Below are 19,933 nucleotides of genomic sequence, written 5' to 3' on the forward strand. Positions count from 1 at the left end.
GCTAACAGTACAGTTTGAGAAGCGCTGGTTTAGAGGCCCTGCTCAGGTCATCTTGTGGTTGCACCTCCCCTCAACCTGCCCAGGTGCAGGCTGCCAGAGAGGACTAGGGGGTGTGGCCACCGGGAGCCCCGCCCCCTCCAGGCCATGCTCTGAGCACCTGGACCCTAGCGTCCCTGCTCCCAGCGCCAGTGCAGGCCTCCATTCTGGGGCCCATCTCCCAGCCTGAGAGGGGGTCAAGATTCAGCTGTATATGGGCACAAAGAGCATGGCCTGAGCTTGGACTTGAAAGCTGGGTATATGTGCCTTTTCTTAAGCAGCAGACTCCTCAGGGCACAAAGAGGGTCAGAGCCAGAGGTGGGAAGAGTAGGGGGAGGGCTGGGGGCTGGGTCGGCCCCTCCCTCTGCTGTCCTGCCTTCTGGCTCCAAACTCCAGGGTCCAGGAATCCCAGCCTGCCAGGTGGTTACAAAGATGTATCTGACAGTGTATTAGCTTGATATATGACTTTTAAATATTTAAACATATAGAATGGGCTTCGTTCTCTACTCGGGGCTCACAGATGTGAGTGGCAGTTCTGTTAAATGCTTCTCAAAGTGTGTTCAGAGACACCCTGCATTCCAATCCACTAGGCTGTTTGATAAAAATGCAAATTCCCAGGCCCTGCTTGTGTGACCCTCTGGGTTAGAATCTTCTGGGCTGGAGCCTAGGAATGTGCATTCTAACCCCTCCCCTGGTGACTCTGATCCACAGCAGAGCTACAGGAGGACTTGTAATGGGATAGGAGGCATGGAGAGGAGCTGACCCGAGGGGCGAGAGGAAGGTGACCTGGTCCCTGGTCAGAGGAAGGTGCCGACCATGAACTCACACCTTCCTGCTTCTCTCAAAATTCTCCTCACGACCTGGCCTGACCCCACCCCAGGGAGCTGGCTGCAGGGTGAAGCTGCCAGAACGGGGCAAAGGTGTCCTCCTGCCGTCCGTGGGGTTCTCGGGGGCTGCTCTGCAGAAGGAAGGACCCAAGTCAGGGGCAATAGGAGCAAAGGGGCTGCGGGCGCCTGGAGGGACCACACCCCACCTGGGAAGTCAGGCTGAAGCTGCTGAGCAGGTCTTTGGGCAGGGAGACCTCCTGGTCCTGCCGGGACACGGGAGGAGCTGGGACAGAGGCTGCATCTGTCAGTTAGGAGTCGAATGACTGTTGCTCAAGGTCCTTACACTCTGTGAGTTTGTTTTCTTGTCTGTAAGATGGAGATCCTAATACCTTCCGAGCTTGCGTTAAAATTAAACGTGATAGTTAAGTAAAGACACACCCTGTCACACAGAGCAGAATAAGAGGCGGATGCTGTTTATTGGGAAGCTCATTACCTTATATCTCTGAATTTCCGGATGCTTGATATCATAGGCACTTGTCACTGGCTGTGCTAAGTCATGCGTGACTCTTTGCGACCTTGTGACTCTAGACCACGAGGCTCCTCTGTCCATGGGATTCTCCAGGCAAGAATACTGGAGCGGGTTGCCATTTCCTCCTCCAGGGAGACTTCCTGACCCAGGGATCCAGCTCACTACTCCTGGGTCTCCTGCATTGGCAGGCGGATTCTTTACCACTGAGCCGGGGAAGCACCTGTCACTGGAGGATAAGACCAATTTCCTCAAACCCCCAGGGGGCGCTAGTGGTAAAGCATCTGCCTGCCAATGCAGGAGACCTAAGAGATGCAGATAGGGGAAGAGTTCCTGGAAGAGGAAATGGCAGCCCACTCCAGTATTCCTGCCTGGGAAATCCCATCCTCTGTCCATGGGGTCCCAAAGAGTCGTCACGACTGAGCACACACACACCCCAGACCCCAGGCACAAGAAGGCTCCAGTCACAGGCATGTGCCAGACCTGTGCTTGGCCACCTGAGCTTCCCTGCACAGGAGCAACTCCTGAAGTTACTGCCGAGCTGCTCAAAGTGTACAGTTGCCAGGGTTTCCCTCCCAGTAAGCTCATAGGGTTGTGCTGAACTAAGCACATACTGAGGATATAAAGAACTGTGCCTGGATGAGGAAACAGAGTAAACAGATAGAGTGATTCTGCAGGAGCAGGAGTGTGCGCTTTTGTGTACAGGGTGTAGATGAGGTGGGTGAGGTGCTCAGAGGGTTGTGCTGAACTAAGATGGGGCTTGTGTGAAACTTCCAGGGACAACTGTGCCATACTAAATGGTCACCACCAGAGGGCAGCAGAATCCAGGTGTCCAGATGAGCAGTGTGGAAAGGCTGCGGAATGAGGGTCCAGAAAGGCCTCACGGGGCGAGAGGGTCACAGATCCCAAGCTCATCTACACACTAGACACAGAAATGCACACTCCTGCTTCTGCAGAATCACTCTATCTGTTTACTCTCTTTCCCTGTCCAGGTATACTTCTTAATATCGTCAGTATGGCAAAGGCCAGTGGTTTGTAAATTTGGCTACAGGGGAGTTCTGTAAAAGCCCAGTGCTGAAGCCTCATCTCAGTTAAATCAGAATCTCTGGGGAGGGGAGGCAGGCGTCAACATTTTTTAAAACGCCACAGGTGATTCCACCCTGCAGCCAAGTGAGAACCACTGTTAGAGGCAAAAGATCTCATTTCTTCCCAAATGGCAGCTGCTTTCATTGCTAGAGTGTGAACAAGTTTACATCGCTCAGTTGTGTCTGACTCTTTGTGACTCCACGAATTATACAGCCCACCAGAATTTCATGGAATTCTCCAGGGAAGAATACTGGAGTGGGAGGCTTTTTCCTTCTCCAGGGAAACTTCCAACCCAGCGATGGAACCTGGGTCATTGCAGGCAAGTTCTTTACCATCTGAGCCACCAGGAAAACCAACGATGGTTTGATTTCTTCCTATTTTGTTATCGACCCTCCCCAGTCAGACCCCAAAGGCCAAAGGATTCCTTCTGCCAGGTGCGTGTGTGCTCAGTCACTGAGTCACGTCTGACTCTTTGCAACCCCATGGACTGCAGCCCACCAGACTCTCTATTAATGGGATTTCCCAGACAAGAATAGTGGGGCGGGTTGCCATTTTCAGCTCCAGGAGATCTGCCTGACCCAGGGATCAATTCGAGTCTCCTGCACTGACAGGCAGATTCTCTACCGCTGAGGCACCTGGGAAGCCCCTCTGTCAGGTATGGCTTGTGTCCCTAGAATGTGCTGTAGAGGACAGGCTTTCTCCTAAAAGCACCACTGGGACTGTTGTGTGATTCCTGTCAGCTGAGGGATGGGTGGGTTCGCACAGGACAGGCTCAGCTGTGCTCCCTGTGGCACCTGATCGCAGTGCTGGTGATCAGCAGCTGTGCTGGAGAAGGCAATGGCACTCCACTCCAGTACTCTTGCCTGGAAAATCCCATGGAAGGAGGAGCCTGGCAGGCTGCAGTCCATGGGGTTGCTAGGAGTCAGACACTACTGAGCGGCTTCATTTTCACTTTTCACTTTCATGCGTTGGAGAAGAAAATGGCAACCCACTCTAGTGTTCTTGCCTGGAGAATCCCAGGGACGGGGGAGCCTGGTGGGCTGCCGTCTATGAGGTCGCACAGAGTCGGACACGACTGAAGTGACTTAGCAGCAGCAGCAGCAGCAGGATATCTGCACACGGCCCCTGGGCCACCATCTTGAATCACAGAGCTGGGCACAGAGACTCTGCACACGGCCCTCAGAGCTGAGGTGTTTGGAAGCCATTTCGAATCAGGGAGTCTCGTCTGAAGGGCTGGGTGCAAGACTTCTGCATGAGGCACCCTGTGAGCAAATGAAACTCGGCTCAGCACAAAGGGAGAGAAAAAAGGTAGCATTTTATTTCATTATCCAGATTCTAATTTTACTCCCAGGGAATTGTTTTTAGGCTTTGCTGGTGACGGTTTCATTTCAGCTTAGCCTCCTGGAATATTAAGGGCCCCACCTTACCTTTAATGACTGTTTCCTTTGTTACCTGTGGAGATAATCCTGATGAAGAGAAAGAGACTGATTTCTCCTCTATGCCTAAAGATCCAAGAGGGAAGGTATTGATATAATCAGTTTTTTTTTTTTTTTAACCCATAAGGTAACTCGCTCTTGGCTGTGGCTTGATGTTGCTCCTGAAATAAGTGGGAGTCTGTGGTGCCCTTCATTTGAGGAAGACAACCTGGTATTGCTTAAATGGGCAAGGGAAGGACATAGGCATCAGGGTACACAGAGAACCAGTTCTGGACTCCCAGATGAGAGACTAAGATGGCCTCATCACTATAGAAATAGTGTTTCTATGCTTGTGAGACAGAAAGGAAGAGAGGCACAGATATTGAGAAAAATAGGACCCTACAAAAACTGGCTTGAACCAGCTAAAATCAAGATGGTGTTGAGTACGGTCTGGCCTCTGACCTCTAACTCATTACACCTTCTTTATAAAACTAAAATTCAATCCTCTCTCACTGTGACAGGTGCTGTGATAGTTCCAAGGCTGACCATAGAAAGACAAAAAGTGATACTGAAGTGGGGATCAGGCTTCTCACCATTTAAAAGCTAATAAATAGGCCAGGTTGGTAGAAAGGAACATTTACTTTAATTTGGATGCCAGTATGTGGTGGGGAGGAGGGTGGGCTCCTACCCAAAGGCTGACTGCCCGCTTCCTTGAGAACAAATAGACAAGAGCTTTTATAGACAGAGGGAGAGGGTTAAGTGCAGAACCAGCAGAGTCAGCGCTGACAGTCATCTTGAAATTGGTAATCGGTGGTCTGACTAACGTCATCTTGATTGTTTTAAGTATAGTTACTCTTCAGTTCCAGGGTTGGTTTATTTCCATTTCTCGAGGTCAGTTCTCAGGACTGTGGCAGCTTATGTCATGGCTACATTCCAGTCATCATGTAGTTCTTTCACCTGGAGGGGCTTTCAGTATCTATAAGACAGCTCACAGGATATAGCTCAGAATAGTATCTATAGCCCATGAGAAGGAATTAAGAGGTCCTTCACTATGTTTAATGACTACATTATTATCATTTCGTCTCTTTTAACTGTTTTCTTGTGCTTCTGCGTGTTCTCACTTTTGAGATTAAACTTATTCTTTGGCTAAAGATTTTCCACAAACAAAAGGCAGACAGAGGACATGGTGCGGGGTGGGGGTGGGGGGGCAAGGACCATAGCATCCTGCTCCATTTCAAAAGTGTGCAGTGCTTCAGTTCTTGAAAATCCCTGTCCCTTCCCTGGAATAGCAAGAACATTTGTCCCACTAATTATTGTATGAAATTACCCGGTCCATGAAAACTAAAAACCTGGGTCCTCTCACCTTCTGAGAGGGTCAACATTCTGACTATGGAGTGTGTGTCTCCCTGAATAAGTCCATTTTCACTCTACTTCAACTCTTTCTCACAGGAAGCCAAAGACCCTCACTTGGACAGTGGTCCCTGGTACTCCCGCATCTCCCAGGAGGAGACATTTCCTTCTCCTGCACCACTTGTAACATGGAGGATGAATAGCGACTATAGATGTAACCTGATTATAAAGCAGATCTAGTTGTTTTGTGAATGTTGAGCTTTAAGTCAACTTTTTCACTCTACTCTTTCACCTTCAAGAGGCTTTTTAGTTCCTCTTCACTTTCTGCCATAAGGGTGGTGTTGTCTGCATCTGAGGTTATTGATATTCCTCCTGGCAATCTGGATTCCAGCTTGTGCTTCCTCCAGCCCAGCATTTCTCATGATGTACTCTGCATATAAGTTAAATAAGCAGGGTGACAATATACAGCCTTGACGTACTCCTTTTCCTATTTGGAACCAGTCTGTTGTTCCATGTCCAGTTCTAACTGTTGCTTCCTGGCCTGCATACAGGTTTCTCAGGTCAGGTGGTCTGGTATTCCCATCACTTTCAGAATTTTCCACAGTTTATTGTCATCTACACAGTCAAAGGCTTTGGCATAGTCAATAAAGCAGAAATAGATGTTTTTCTGGAACTCTCTTGCTTTTTCCATGATCCAGTGGATGTTGGCAATTTGATCTCTGCTTCCTCTGCTTTTTCATAAAACTAGCTTGAACATCTGAAAGTTCACAGTTCATGTATTGCTGAAGCCTGGCTTGGAGAATTTTGAGCATTACTACACTAGTGTGAGATGAGTACAATTGTGTGGTAGTTTGAGCATTCTTTGGCATTGCCTTTCTTTGGAATTGGAATGAAAACTGACCTTTTCCAGTCCTGTGGCCACTGCTGAGTTTTCCAAATTTGCTGGCATATTGAGTGCAGCGCTTTCACAGCATCATCTTTCAGGATTTGAAACAGCTCAACTGGAATTCCATCACCTCCACTAGCTTTATTCGTAGTGATATTTCCTAAGGCCCACTTGACGTCACATTCCAGGATGTCTAGCTCTAGGTGAGTGATCACACCATGGTGATTATCTGGGTGGTGAAGATCTTTTTTGTACAATTCTTCTGTGTATTCTTGTCACCTCTTCTTAATATTTTCTGCTTCTGTTAGGCCCCTACCATTTCTGTCCTTTACTGAGCCCATCTTTGCATGAAATATAACCTTGGTATCTCTAATTTTCCCAACATTCAGAAAACTAAGATCATGGCATCTGGTCTCATCACTTCATGGGAAATAGATGGGGAAACAGTGGAAGCAGTGGCTGACTTTATTTTTCTGGGCTCCAAAATCACTGCAGATGGTGATTCCAGCCATGAAATTAAAAGATGCTTACTCCTTGGAAGGAAAGTTATGACCAACCTAGACAGCATATTAAAAAGCAGAGACATTACTTCATGAACAAAGGTCCATCTAGTCAAGGTTATTGTTTTTCCAGTGGTCATGTATGGATGTGAGAATTGGACTGTGAAGAAAGCTGAGCGCCAAAGAATTGATGCTTTTGAACTGTGGTGTTGGAGAAAACTCTTGAGAGTCCCTTGGACTGCAAGGAGATCCAACCAGTCCATTCTAAGGGAGATCAGTCCTGGGTGTTCATTGGAGGGACTGATGTTGAAGGTGAAACTCCAATACTTTGGCCACCTGATGCGAAGAGCTGACTCATTGGAAAAAACCCTGATGCTGGGAAAGTTTGAGGGCAGGAGGAGAAGGGGACGACAGAGGATGAGATGGTTGGATGACATCACCAATTCAATGGACATCGGTTTGGGTGCACTCCGAGAGTTGGTGATGGACAGGGAGGCCTGGCGTGCTGTGATTCATGGGGTCGCAAAAAGTCAGACACGACTGATCGACTGAACTGAACTGATCTAGTTGTAGCAAGAGTTCTTATTTATCTTCCTAGTGCTGCTTCTCAAACTTTAGCAAAGTCTGGTTTCCACTTTTCTGGGCATATGTTCTTTAAAATGTATTCTGCTTTTAAAATCAACTCTGCTGTGGGATTTTTAAGGAAGGATGTAACTGGGTTCTCATCTGCTCCCCAGCTGGACAGCACATGCTTCATCTCCCTCTATGGCATTCTCTCATCTGGGCTCACAGACTCTGTAAGCGTACTGCCTCCCCCTTTCTGAATTTCCCAGACCCCAAGAGGGAAATCAGGTTTTTCTATTTTACTTGTAACACAAGATGATGGCATGGGAATCTCCTCAGCAAAGCAGCCAACTCACCTGGCTTCTGGCAGGAGGTAAGGCACCAGCTGTACTTGCAGGGGGTGGGGGTGGGGTTTCTATCATATCCTGTATCCCTCCTAATTTATTCTTGCCTGGGAGGTTGAGGATGGTGACCATTGGAGACAGGGGTCACCAACTCTCTGCCTCTTGTCCCCAGGCCTTTGCTCTCTTCTAACTTGGGTTTCAATCTCTCTTCTCTGGAGGAAAATTCAGTTGGTTATGTTTTCTTGCACGCTGTGCTCTTTATGCTCACACTAGTGGTCTTCAAGAATTCCATTTTCATTCCTTTAGCACAAACATTCATACCATAGCAAGGACAGTTAATTTAATATTCTGATAAAATATCTGGCTATAATAACCTCTACTTATTGAACATTCCTTCTGCATCAGAAATTACAAGCACTTTCACATAAACAATAATTTCATGAAATAGATGTTACTTTTTGTTTTTTAATTTTGGCTTTCTTGTGGAACTCAGGACCTATGTTGTGTCTTGCAAGATCTTTCATTGTGGTGCATGGACTCTCTTATATAGAGTGGGCAAGTTCAATGGTTGTGGTGCTCAGGCTTAGTTGCTCTGCTGGCATGTGGGCCCTGAGTTCCCTGACCAGGGATTGAAACTAACTTCCCTGCATTGCAAAGCACATTCTTAACCACTGGATTGCCAGGAAAGTCCGAGATATTACTTTTAAATACCCATTTTAAGATGAGAAACTGAGTTCAGAGAACATGGGTGACTCAATGAGAGGTGAAAGAGTTGCCCCTGTTAGGAGGTGGCCTTCCTTATTTAGCTGATACAGCTTCTGGGAACCTAAGAGTTTCCAGTTTTTGGAGAGATCAGGTAGAAAGAAAAGGCAAATGTTTCAATTCTACTTACAACGGTGTAATTTTCCAAATTGTTGTAAGTCATAATTAGCTCGAGAGAGCAGATTTTCTTATGTTCAGTTTGGTTCAGTCGCTCAGTCATGTCTGACTCTTTGTGACCCCATGAATCACAGCACTCCAGGCCTCCCTGTCCATCACCAACTCCCAGAGTTTACCCAAACTCACGTTCATCGAATCGGTGATGCCATCCAGCCATCTCATCCTCTGTCTTATATTAGGAAAACACTAACTGAAACAAGTAATATTTTAGACAAAAACAATAAAATGTATAAGCATATTCTCCAGTTCACTCAGCAACTAGGTTTTTTTGTTAATGGTTTTATGAAAGCATCAGGTTTTCTTTTAGAACGATAATTTCTTACAAAGTTTAGCTTTCAGAAATCTGTACTTGTCAAAAGCCCTTCCCATGAGTCTTCTTAAAAAATGAAGCACTTTTACAAACACATCTGAGTACAGCAACCACTGTCTGTATGATGAAAGACTTCTTGCATACACGTGCATGCCGCACAGGTTAACAAACTGTTATTCTCTTGTTCATCTGTCTTACATCAATTGAATTTCCCAGGCCCCAGCCACAGAGCCTAGAAGGGTAAAACAAAAATGAATTTTCTCCTCCCTTATGTGGCAAAATATAGATAACACAATTGAACTGTTTTAACCATTTTTAAATGTACTGTTGTGGGCATTGCTTATATTCACACTGCTGTGCAACCATCACCACAGTCCATCTCCAGAGCTTTTTCGTCTTCCATCTGAAACTCTGTGTTCATTAAACACTCCCCATGCTGCCCCACCCCCCAGCAAGCACCATTCTCCTTTGTGTTTCTATGAATTTGACTAGTCTAGCCACCTCATAGGAGAAGGCAATGGCGCACCCCACTCCAATACTCTTGCCTGGAAAATCCCATGGACGGAGGAGCCTGGTAGGCTGCAGTCCATGGGGTCACTAAGAGTCGGATATGACTGAGTGACTTCACTTTCACTTTTCACTTTCATGCATTGGAGAAGGAAATGGCAACCCACTCTAATGTTCTTGCCTGGAGAATCCCAGGGACAGGGGAGCCTGGTGGGCTGCCGTCTGTGGGGTCGCACAGAGCCAGACATGACTGAGGCGACTTAGCAGCAACTGCAGCCACCTCATATAACTGGAATCACAGTATTTGTCTTTTGGTGACTCAGTACTTCTGGACACCATGTGTGTACTAACCAATCCTAACCAATTCTCCAACTCTCCAGACATAACTGTGTCCTGCAATTTAAATCAATTCTGACACTATCTGCCTGGAGTTAGTGTTAGACTTCTTCACAGGTTAAGGACTCAGTCCCACAAGACTGCCCCTTGTCAACTTCAGAGTCAGTTATGAGTCCAGGTGGTTACCTGTACTTCTTATGGACTGATCATAAATCAGGGTTCCTATACCCCGCTCCTTGGGTTTGGTAATTTTCTAGAGTGGCTTGCAACTCAGGAAAACAGTTTACTCAACTAGATCACTAGTTTATTATAAGAGGATTCTACTCAGGAACAGCAAGATGGAAGGGATGCAGAGAGCGAGGTAGGGGGAGGGGAGGGCCTTCCAGGCCTCTCCAGGACAATCACCTTCCCAGCACCTGCACATGTTCATCAGCTGGGAAGCTCTGTGATCCCCGTCCTACTAGCTTTTCATTGAGGCTTCATAGAAGCATAGAATCAACTTAGGCAAGAGTGTTTAAAGCATTGGCCATTGGTAGTTGAACTGTTTTCAGTCCCTCTCCTCTCTGAACGTGGGAGGGGGCGTGGGGCTGAACTTGCCAACCCTTTTATCAGGTGTTTGGTTTTTCTGACAAACAGATGCATTCACTAAAACTCAGGTGTAGTTGAAAGGGGCTTGTTACAATTATCAAAAGATACTTTTTCACTTTTAGAGCACCTAAGACTTTCAGGAGTTCTGTGCCAGCAACAGCATGAAGACTAAGTATTTTAATAAGTCACAGCATCACAGTCTTCAAGGTTCATCCACGGCTGCAGTCACGTGCCAGAATTTCCTTCCTTTTTAAGGCTGAATGATACTCCATTGTATGTGTATATTACACTTTGTGTATTCATTCCAGAAATAATACTTTTGAATGCATTTATTTTCTTTACATATATTCATATGGGCTTCATATATGGGGAAAATGTTTGAAGTTATTTATTTTCCTCTTGTACTGATACCTGCTTATTAGCTCATTTAAAATTTATTCATTTGAGGGATAAACAAAGTAAACCTTGACTTCTTGCTTATGTCCTTTTCTCTGTGCCTCAGTTCACTGCTGAGTAACTGTCCTTCATGCCAGGAGAAGGATGTGCTCTGGTCTTTCCTTTTCCCTCCTCTTATCAAAACAGGATTCCTCAGGGCCAGCCTAGCAGTAGAACAGACACTAGGGAGCCTGGGGCTGTCATCTCAGTAGCCTGGCAGCTTTGTGCCCGTCATCTGTGCTCAGTTCCACTGACCAGTACTGGCCACTAGCTCAGCGTATCTTCCTGGGGTCTCTCCCAGGAAGGCCCCCAGGGTCCTGCTCCATTCCAGTTGGCGACCTTCCCACAGCACACTTGTTTTGTCCTGATGAGGGCAGTGTGCCCAGAGGGCAGGCTGCTATCTCCTTCTGCCAGGTTTCTCCAGGTCTTCACCACAGCTGAAGGGCGTTTCTCCTGCAGCCTGCCCTTCCTCTTCTGGGTGGGGTCCTGGGCTCAGAGCGCGCCCTTTGGTAGAGCTTGCAGCTCAGTGCAGGAACGAGGGCGCCTGGGGTCCCGTGCCCCGTGCTGTGAGGTTCCCCCACCACCTCCATCAGCGGCGCCTGCGGCCTCGATTCACACCTGCGTGTGGCCCCCGGTTGCCCCCACTTTACGCCCTGGCCCGCATCAGTCCAGGCCGGCAAAATGCGGCTAGTGTCCCCGGAGGAGAAGCCCAACCCGCTGCAGGATGCGAACTTCTGCTCCCGGCTGTTCTCCTGGTGAGCCCCCACCTAGGCTGTGACACCCCGACGCCTCAGGGCCAGTGCCTGACGGCGCGCCTTGCAGGGTCTGAGGGTCGAGGTTCAGGGCGAAGGAGCACTTTCCGATGGCTTCTTGTAGCGGTGGGGTCTCTCCACGCTGGCCACGGGGGTCCCTGTCTGTGCCCTCTGGGGTGAGGTGGCGGGAAGGGGTAGCAGGACCCAGGAGAGAGACCTGGTGGCAGGGCTCAGGGTCTCCCTGCCTTGCAGCTCCTCTCATCATCACCCTCCTATGGCCCAGGAGCAGGAGGGGTAGCGGAAGCAGGAGGCAGGGAGGCTGAGAACCGAGGCCAGCGGGAGAAGGACTGGACCCCCACACTCCATCCCTAGCTGGCTTCCCCAGTATTGCTGGAATTAGCAGTTCTCAACTAATTTGCACCGTTTCCTCTCTATGCAAGTAGCTTTTGAACTGCTTCCTTTATCTAGTGCTCTGAGCCTGTTGCCATTTTCCAATAATGTCCCCAGCTTTCCCATATTCCTTAGGTGACAGCTGAGTTCCAACTGCACCGGGCTCCCTTGTCACTCTGTCTATGACCATGTCTCCCTCCCTCCCTCTCTTTGTGGGCATCTCTCACTATATATCCTGGCACCTAATTGTGACAAATTTCATGTGTGTAAAATACACACTTTTAAAAAATGAACAGGAAGATGATTTTTGAACACGTTTTGCTTTTACCTGGGATATATTGAGATGACTGGAAGATGTATTTGACCAGCCCCTTTCCTTACTGTGAATGTCTCTGCTTCCACCTTTGAGAGTCACCCTGGGGATGGGGTCCCTGAAGCCTGTGGGGTCTTATCTGCAACTCTAAGCTTTGCAGAAGCAGTGCAGGTGGTAATAGCAGTGAAGGACCACCTTTGAGGCAGGTGGTCCTGCCCAGGAGTCATTTGTTCCTGAAACTACAGAAGGATTCCTGAGCTGAGAGGAAACACGGATGAAAAGTGGCTCAGGGAGATGAAGCTCTTAACTAAAGTTTTCCATCTGGTAGTTGGGACCACTAACGAAGTGCGCCACAACTTTTGGGTTTATTCATACTTGGGTGATTATTATATCATTCATTTCTGGAACCCAAAGCATTCATCTTTTCGCAAATTCTGATATTTCCTATTTTTTTTTTTTAATATGGGAGGGCCTTGGGGACCCCCAGAAAACAGAAGCTTCTCTGCTTGTTCGGATGGTGATGTATTCAGTGTGTGTGGCTAGTGGAGGTGATGGAATTCCAGTTGAGCTGTTTCAAATCCTGAAAGATGATGCTGTGAAAGTGCGGCACTCAATATGCCAGAAAATTTGGAAAACTCAACAGTGGCCACAGGACTGGGAAAGGTCAGTTTTCATTCCAATTCCAAAGAAAGGCAATGCCAAAGAATGCTCAAACTACCGCACAATTGCACTCATCTCACATGCTAGTAAAGTAATGCTCAAAATTCTCCAAGCCAGGCTTCAGCAATATGTGAACCGTAAACTCCCTGATGTTCAAGCTGGTTTTAGAAAAGGCAGAGGAACCAGAGATCAAATTGCCAACATCTGCTGGATCATGGAAAAAGCAAGAGAGTTCCAGAAAAATATCTATTTCTGCTTTATTGACTCTGCCAAAGCCTTTGACTGTGTGGATCATAATAAACTGTGGAAAATTCTGGAAAAGATGGGAATACCAGACCACCTAACCTGCCTCTTGAGAAATCTGTATGCAGGTCAGGAAGCAACAGTTAGAAGTGGACATGGAACAACAGACTGGTTCCAAATAGGAAAAGAAGTACGTCAAGGCTGTATATTGTCACCCTGCTTATTTAACTTATATGCAGAGTACATCATGAGAAATGCTGGACTGGAAGAAACAGAAGCTGGAATCAAGATTGCTGGGAGAAATATCAATAACCTCAGATATGCAGATGACACCACCCTTATGGAAGAAAGTGAAGAGGAACTAAAAAGCCTCTTGATGAAAGTGAAAGAGGAGAGCGAAAAAATTGGCTTAAAGCTCAACATTCAGAAAACGAAGATCATGGCATCTGGTCCCATCACTTCATGGGAAATAGATGGAGAAACAGTGGAAACAGTGTCAGACTTTATTTTGGGGGGCTCCAAAATCGCTGTAGATGGTGACTGCAGCCATGAAATTCAAAGACGCTTACTGCTTGGAAGAAAAGTTATGACCAACCTAGATAGCATATTCAAAAGCAGAGACATTACTTTGCCAACAAAGGTCCATCTAGTCAAGGCTATGGTTTTTCCAGTGGTCATGTATGGATGTGAGTGTTGGACTGTGAAGAAGGCTGAGCGCTGAAGAATTGATGCTTTTGAACTGTGGTGTTGGAGAAGACTCTTGAGAGTCCCTTGGACTGCAAGGAGATCCAACCAGTTCATTTTGAAGATCAACCCTGGGATTTCTTTGGAAGGAATGATGCTCAAGCTGAAACTCCAGTACTTTGGCCACCTCATGTGAAGAGTTGACTCATTGCAAAAGACTCTGATGCTGGGAGGGATTGGGGGCAGGAGGAGAAGGGGATGACCAAGGATGAGATGGCTGGATGGCATCATGGACTCGATGGACATGAGTCTGAGTGAACTCTGGGAGATGGTTATGAACAGGGAGGCCTGGTGTGCTGGGATTCACAGGGTTGCAAAGAGTCAGACATGACTGAGTGACTGAACTAAACTGAAGGAAAGAGGGTCAAGAAGGAAAAATATGGGTGTAGGCTTCCCTGTTGGCCTAGTGGTAAGAATCCACCTGCCACAGCAGGAGACCAGGAGACGTGGGTTTGATCCCTGGGTGGAAAAGATCCCCTGGAGGAGAAAATAGCAGCCCACACCAGTATTCTTTCCTGGGAAATCCCATGGACAGAGGAGCCTGGCAGGTTATGGTCCATGGGGTTGCAAAAGAGTCGGATATGACTTAGTGACTAAACAACAAGCATCATAAATATTAACAAAGTAGGGACACCTCTCCTTAACTTCAGACAGGACAAAGAACTCTCCAGGACAAGGCATGTTCTGTTGTGGATTTTCAAAATGTGTGTGCGTGGAAATGGGAATGTGAGGACGACTTATTGATTTGGGTAGGTACCGATTTCCACTTTTTCTGCAGGAGTGGAAGGTACTAGTATCTGTTATTTAACGTGTGAAGTCACTAAAACAGAGTGGTTAAGTAATTTTTTAAAAAACTTTTTATTTTATATTGGAATATAGCTGATTTTCAATGTTGTGATAGTTTCAGGTGGACAGAAAAGAGATTCAGTCATATATAAACCTTCTGCCCCGCATTCTGAGAGGTTGAGTAGGTTGTCTACCAACACAGCTAGTAGTGAGAGTTTGATCCCATATCAGGTAGTCTGGCCTCCGAGCCTGTGTTGTGGATGTAACTGCTGTTCTCAGCTGCTTCTATTTGTATTCTTGTTCTTAAATGCAGGGAGAAGGTGACTCCAAACACACCTTTGGTCTTGTAGATGGAGTTTCTCAAGGAAAGTTCTTAACAATTTTGTTGTTGGAGATGATGCATGTGAAATGTCTGTATAATCAAGCTTTAGGGTGGCTGTTCTCAGAGTATGGCTCTCAGACCTGTTGCATCTGCCTCACCTGGGAGCTTGTTAGAAATGCACACACCCCGATGCTCCTTCTAGACCAATTCTGTAAAGTTAGAAACTCTGGGGATGGGGTTAAACAGGCTCCAGGTGACTCTGATGGAAGGTGGAGGCTGGCTTCTGCTTTAAGCCACTCCTCCCATTGGCATTGTTTCTTCAGTGTTAACTTTTACAAGGGGTGCACACTTTGTGAAGTTAGATGTTGACCATGATTGCCATCCTGTGTGTAAAATCTGAGGTAGCTTAGTGATTTCCTTGTGTCCCCCACTTGCTGTCCTGGAAAAGTTGAAATGAGTCAAGGCAGGAAGTGCTGTCGAGAGACAAGGCCCACCTTGTAGAGAAAAACGAGTTTTCATCTTCTCATTGGGTGTTTGCTTTTCTTCTATTTCATCTGCTTTCTAAATTTGTAAATGATGCAAGTAACTAGCTTATTGTCTTTATACAAATGACTTCATTGGGCTTTTAGTGTTTCCACAGCACAGGTAGAGCTTAGAGTGTAAGAGAAGTAGTACATTATGGCTATTGGTAATTGTGAATTTTAGAAAAGGATATATATATATTTTTCTTTTTTTAATATAAATTTATTTAATTGGGGGCTAATTACTTTATAATATTGTATTGGTTTTGCCATACATCAACATGAATCTGCCACGGGTGTACATGTGTTCCCCATCCTGAACCCTGCTCCCTCCTCCCTCCCCAACCCGTCCCTCTGGGTCATCCCAGTGTGCCAGCCCTGAGCATCCTATATCATGCATCGAACCTGGACTGGTGATTCATTTTATATATGATAGTATACATGTTTCAATGCCAATCTCCCAAATCTCTACTCTTGTCCTCTCCCAGAGTCCAAAAGACTGTTCTATACATCTGTATCTCTTTTGCTGTCTTGCACACAGGGTTATCGTTACCATCTTTCAAATTCCATATATATGTGTTAGTATACTGTATTGGTGTTTTTCTTTCTGGCTTACTTCAATCTGTATAATAGGCTCCAGTTTCATTCACTTCATTAGAACTGATTCAAATGTATTCTTTTTAATGGCTGAGTAATACTCCATTGTGTATATGTACCACAGCTTTCTTATCCATTCATCTGCTGATGGACATCTAGGTTGCTTCCACTGGCTATTATAAACTGCTGTGATGAATATTGGGGTACACGTGTCTCTTTCAATTCTGGTTTCCTCCATGTGTAGGCCCAGCAGTGGGATTGCTGGGCCATATGGCAATACTATTTCCAGTTTTTTAAGGAATCTCCACACTGTTCTCCATAGTGGCTGTACTAGTTTGCATTCCCACCAACAATGTAAGAGGGTTCCCTTTTCTCCACACCCTCTCCAGCATTTATTGCTTATAGACTTTTGGATAATAACCATTCTGACTGGTGTGAAATGGTACCTCATTGTGGTTTTGTTTTTAATTTCTCTGTTAATAAGTGATGTTGAGCATCTTTTCATGTGTTTGTTAGCTATCCGTATGTCTTCTTTGGAGAAATGTCTGTTTAGTTCTTTGGCCCATTTTTTGATTGGGTCATTTATTTTTCTGGAATTGAGCTACAGGAGTTGCTTGTATATTTTTGAGATTAATTCTTTGTCAGTTGCTTCATTTGATATTTTCTCCCATTCAGAAGGCTTTTTCATCTTGCTTATAGCTTCCTTTGTTGTGCAGAAGCTTTTAATTATAATTAGGTCCCATTTGTTTATTTTTGCTTTTATTTCCAATATTCTGGGAGGTGGGTCTTACAGAATCCTGCTGTGATGTATGTCAGAGAGTGTTTTGCCTATGTTTTCCTCTAGGAGTTTTATAGTTTCTAGTCTTATGTTTAGATCTTTAATCCATTTTGAGTTTATTTTTGTGTATGGTGTTAGAAAGTGTTCTAGTTTCATTCTTTTACAAGTGGTAGACCAGTTTTCCCAGCACCACTTGTTAAAGAGATTGTCTTTTCTCCACTGTATATTCTTGCCTCCTTTGTCAAAGATAAGGAGTCCATAGGTGCACAGATTTATCTCTGAGCTTTCTATTTTGTTCCATTGATCTATATTTCTGTCTTTATTTCAGTACATTACTGTCTTGATGACTGTGGCTTTGTAGAAGAGTCTGAAGTCAGGCAGGTAGATTCCTCCAGTTCCATTCTTCTTTCTCAAGATTGCTTTGGCTATTCGAGGTTTTTTTGTATTTCCATACAAATTGTGAAATTATTTGTTCTAGCTCTGTGAAAAATACTGCTGGTAGCTTGATAGGGATTACATTGAATCTATAGATTGCTTTGGGTGGTATGCTCATTTTCATTATATTGATTCTTCTGACCCATGAACATGGTATATTTCTCCATCTGTTAGTGTCCTCTTTGATTTCTTTCACCAGTGTTTTATAGTTTCCTATATGTAGGTCTTTTGTTTCTTTAGGTAGATATATTCCTAAGTATTTTATTATTTTCATTGCAGTGGTGAATGGAATTGTTTCCTTAATTTCTCTTTCTGTTTTTTCATTGTTAATGTATAGGAATGCAAGGGATTTCTGTGTATTGATTTTATATCCTGCAACTTTACTATATTCATTGATCAGCACTAGTAATTTTTTGGTGGAGTCTTCAGGGTTTTCTATATAGAGGATCATGCCATCTGTAAACAGTGAGCATTTTACTTCTTCTCTTCCAATGTGGATTCCTTTTATTTCTTTTTCTGCTCTGATTGCTGTGGCCAAAACTTCCAAAACTACGTTGAATAGTAGTGGTGAAAGTGGGCACCCTTGTCTTGTTCCTGACTTTAGAGGAAATGCTTTCAATTTTTTCACCATTGAGGATAATGTTTGCTATAGGTTTATCATATATAGCTTTTATTATGTTGAGGTATGTTCCTTCTATGCCTACTTTCTGGAGGGTTTTTATCATAAACAGATGTTGAATTTTGTCAAAGGCCTTCTCTGCATCTATTGAGATAATCATATGGTTTTCATTTTTCAATTTGTTAATGTGTATTACATTGATTGATTTGTGGATATTGAAGAATCCCTGCATCCCTGGGATAAAGCCCTCTTGGTCATGATATATGATCTTTTTAATGTGTTTTTGGACTCTGACTGCTAGAATTTTGTTAAGGATTTTTACATCTATGTTCATCAATGATATTGGCCTGTAGTTTTCTTTTTTTTGTAGCATCTTTGTCAGGTTTTGGTATTAGGGTGATGGTGGCCTCATAGAATGAGTTTGGAAGTTTACCTTCCTCTGCAATTTTCTGGAAGAGTTTGAGTAGGATAGGTGTTAGCTCTTCTCTAAATTTTTGATAGAATTCAGCTATGAAGCCATCTGGTCCTGGGCTTTTGTTTGCTGGAATATTTCTGATTACTGTTTCAATTTCCATGCTTTTGTTGGGTCTGTTAAGATTTTCTATTTCTTCCTGGTTCCATTTCTTCCAAGTTGTCCATTTTATTGGCATATTGTTGCTGATAGTAGTCCCTTATGATCCTTTATATTTCTGTGTTGTCTGTTGTGGCCTCTCCATTTTCATTTCTAATTTTATTTATTTGATTTTTCTCCCTTTGTTTCTTGATGAGTCTGTCTAATGGTTTGTCAATTTTATTTATCTTTCTCAAAGAACCAACTTTTGGCTTTGTTGATTTTTGCTATGGTCTCTTTTGTTTCTTTTGCATTTATTTCTGCCCTAATTTTTAAGATTTCTTTCCTTCTACTAATCCTGGGGTTCTCCAATTCTTCCTTTTCTAGTTGCTTTAGGTGTAGAGTTAGGTTATTTATATGACTTTTGTCTTGTGTCTTGAGGTATGCCAGTATTGCTATGAACCTTCCCCTTAGCACTGCTTTTACAGTGTCCCGCAGGTTTTAGGTTGTTGTGTTTTCATTTTCATTCATTTCTATGCATATTTTGATCTCTTTTATGATTTCTTCTGTGATTTGTTGGTTATTCAGCAGTGTGTTGTTCAGCCTCCATATGTTGGAATTTTTAATAGTTTTTCTTCTGTTCAGTTCACTTCAGTCTCTCAGTCGTGTCCAACTCTTTGTGACCCCATGAATTGCAGCATGCCAGGCCTCCCTGTCCATCACCAACTTCTTGAGCTCATCAAAACTCATGTTTATCAAGTCAGTGACGCCATCCAGCCATCTCATGCTCTGTCATCCCCTTATCCTCCTGCCCCCAACCCCTCCCAGAATCAGAGTCTTTTCCAATGAGTCAACACTTCACATGAGGTGGCCAAAGTACTGGAATTGCAGCTTCAGCATCAGTCTTTCCAAAGAACACCCAGGATGGAGTGGTTGGATCTCCTCGCAGTCCAAGGGACTCTGAAGAGTCTTCTCCAACACCACAGTTCAAAAGCATCAATTCTTCAGCGCTCAGCCTTCTTCACAGTCCAACACTCACATCCATACATGACTACTGGAAAAACCATAGCCTTGACTAGACAGATCTATGTTGGCAAAGTAATGTCTCTGCTTTTGAATATGCTATCTAGGTTGGTCATAACTTTCCTTCCAAGGAGTAAGCATATTTTAATTTCATGGCTGTGGTCACCATCTTCAGTGATTTTGGAGCCCCCCCAGAATAAAGTCTGACACTGTTTCCACTGTTTCCCCATCTATTTCCCATGAAGTGATGGGACCAGATGGCATGATATTAGTTTTCTGAGTGTTGAGCTTTAAGCCAACTTTTTCACTCTCCTCTCTCACTTTCATCAAGAGGCTTTTTAGTTCTTCTTCACTTTCTGCCATAAGGGTGGTATCATCTACATATCTGAGGTTATTGAAATTTCTCCTGGCAATCTTGATTCCAGCTTGTGCTTCTTCCAGCCCAGCGTTTCTCATGATGTACTCTGCATATAAGTTAGATAAACAGGGTGACAATATACAGCCTTTACGTACTCCTTTTTCTACTTGGAACCAGTCTGTTTTTCCATGTC

The 19,933-nt window shown here is 44.8% G+C and overlaps 1 protein-coding gene across 1 annotated transcript in view; it reads left to right on the plus strand.

The window, feature by feature from the left end:
• The first annotated feature begins 11,330 nt into the window (after positions 1 to 11,330).
• The window catches only part of LOC128057590 (ATP-binding cassette sub-family C member 4-like), a 192,481-nt gene continuing 183,878 nt past the window's right edge, over positions 11,331 to 19,933 (plus strand). The window contains 1 exon segment of the mRNA XM_052650038.1: positions 11,331 to 11,404. Coding sequence (XP_052505998.1) covers positions 11,331 to 11,404 — 74 coding nt within the window.

Source organism: Budorcas taxicolor, chromosome 12, assembly GCF_023091745.1.
Source record: "Budorcas taxicolor isolate Tak-1 chromosome 12, Takin1.1, whole genome shotgun sequence".
Lineage (NCBI taxonomy): Eukaryota > Metazoa > Chordata > Mammalia > Artiodactyla > Bovidae > Budorcas > Budorcas taxicolor.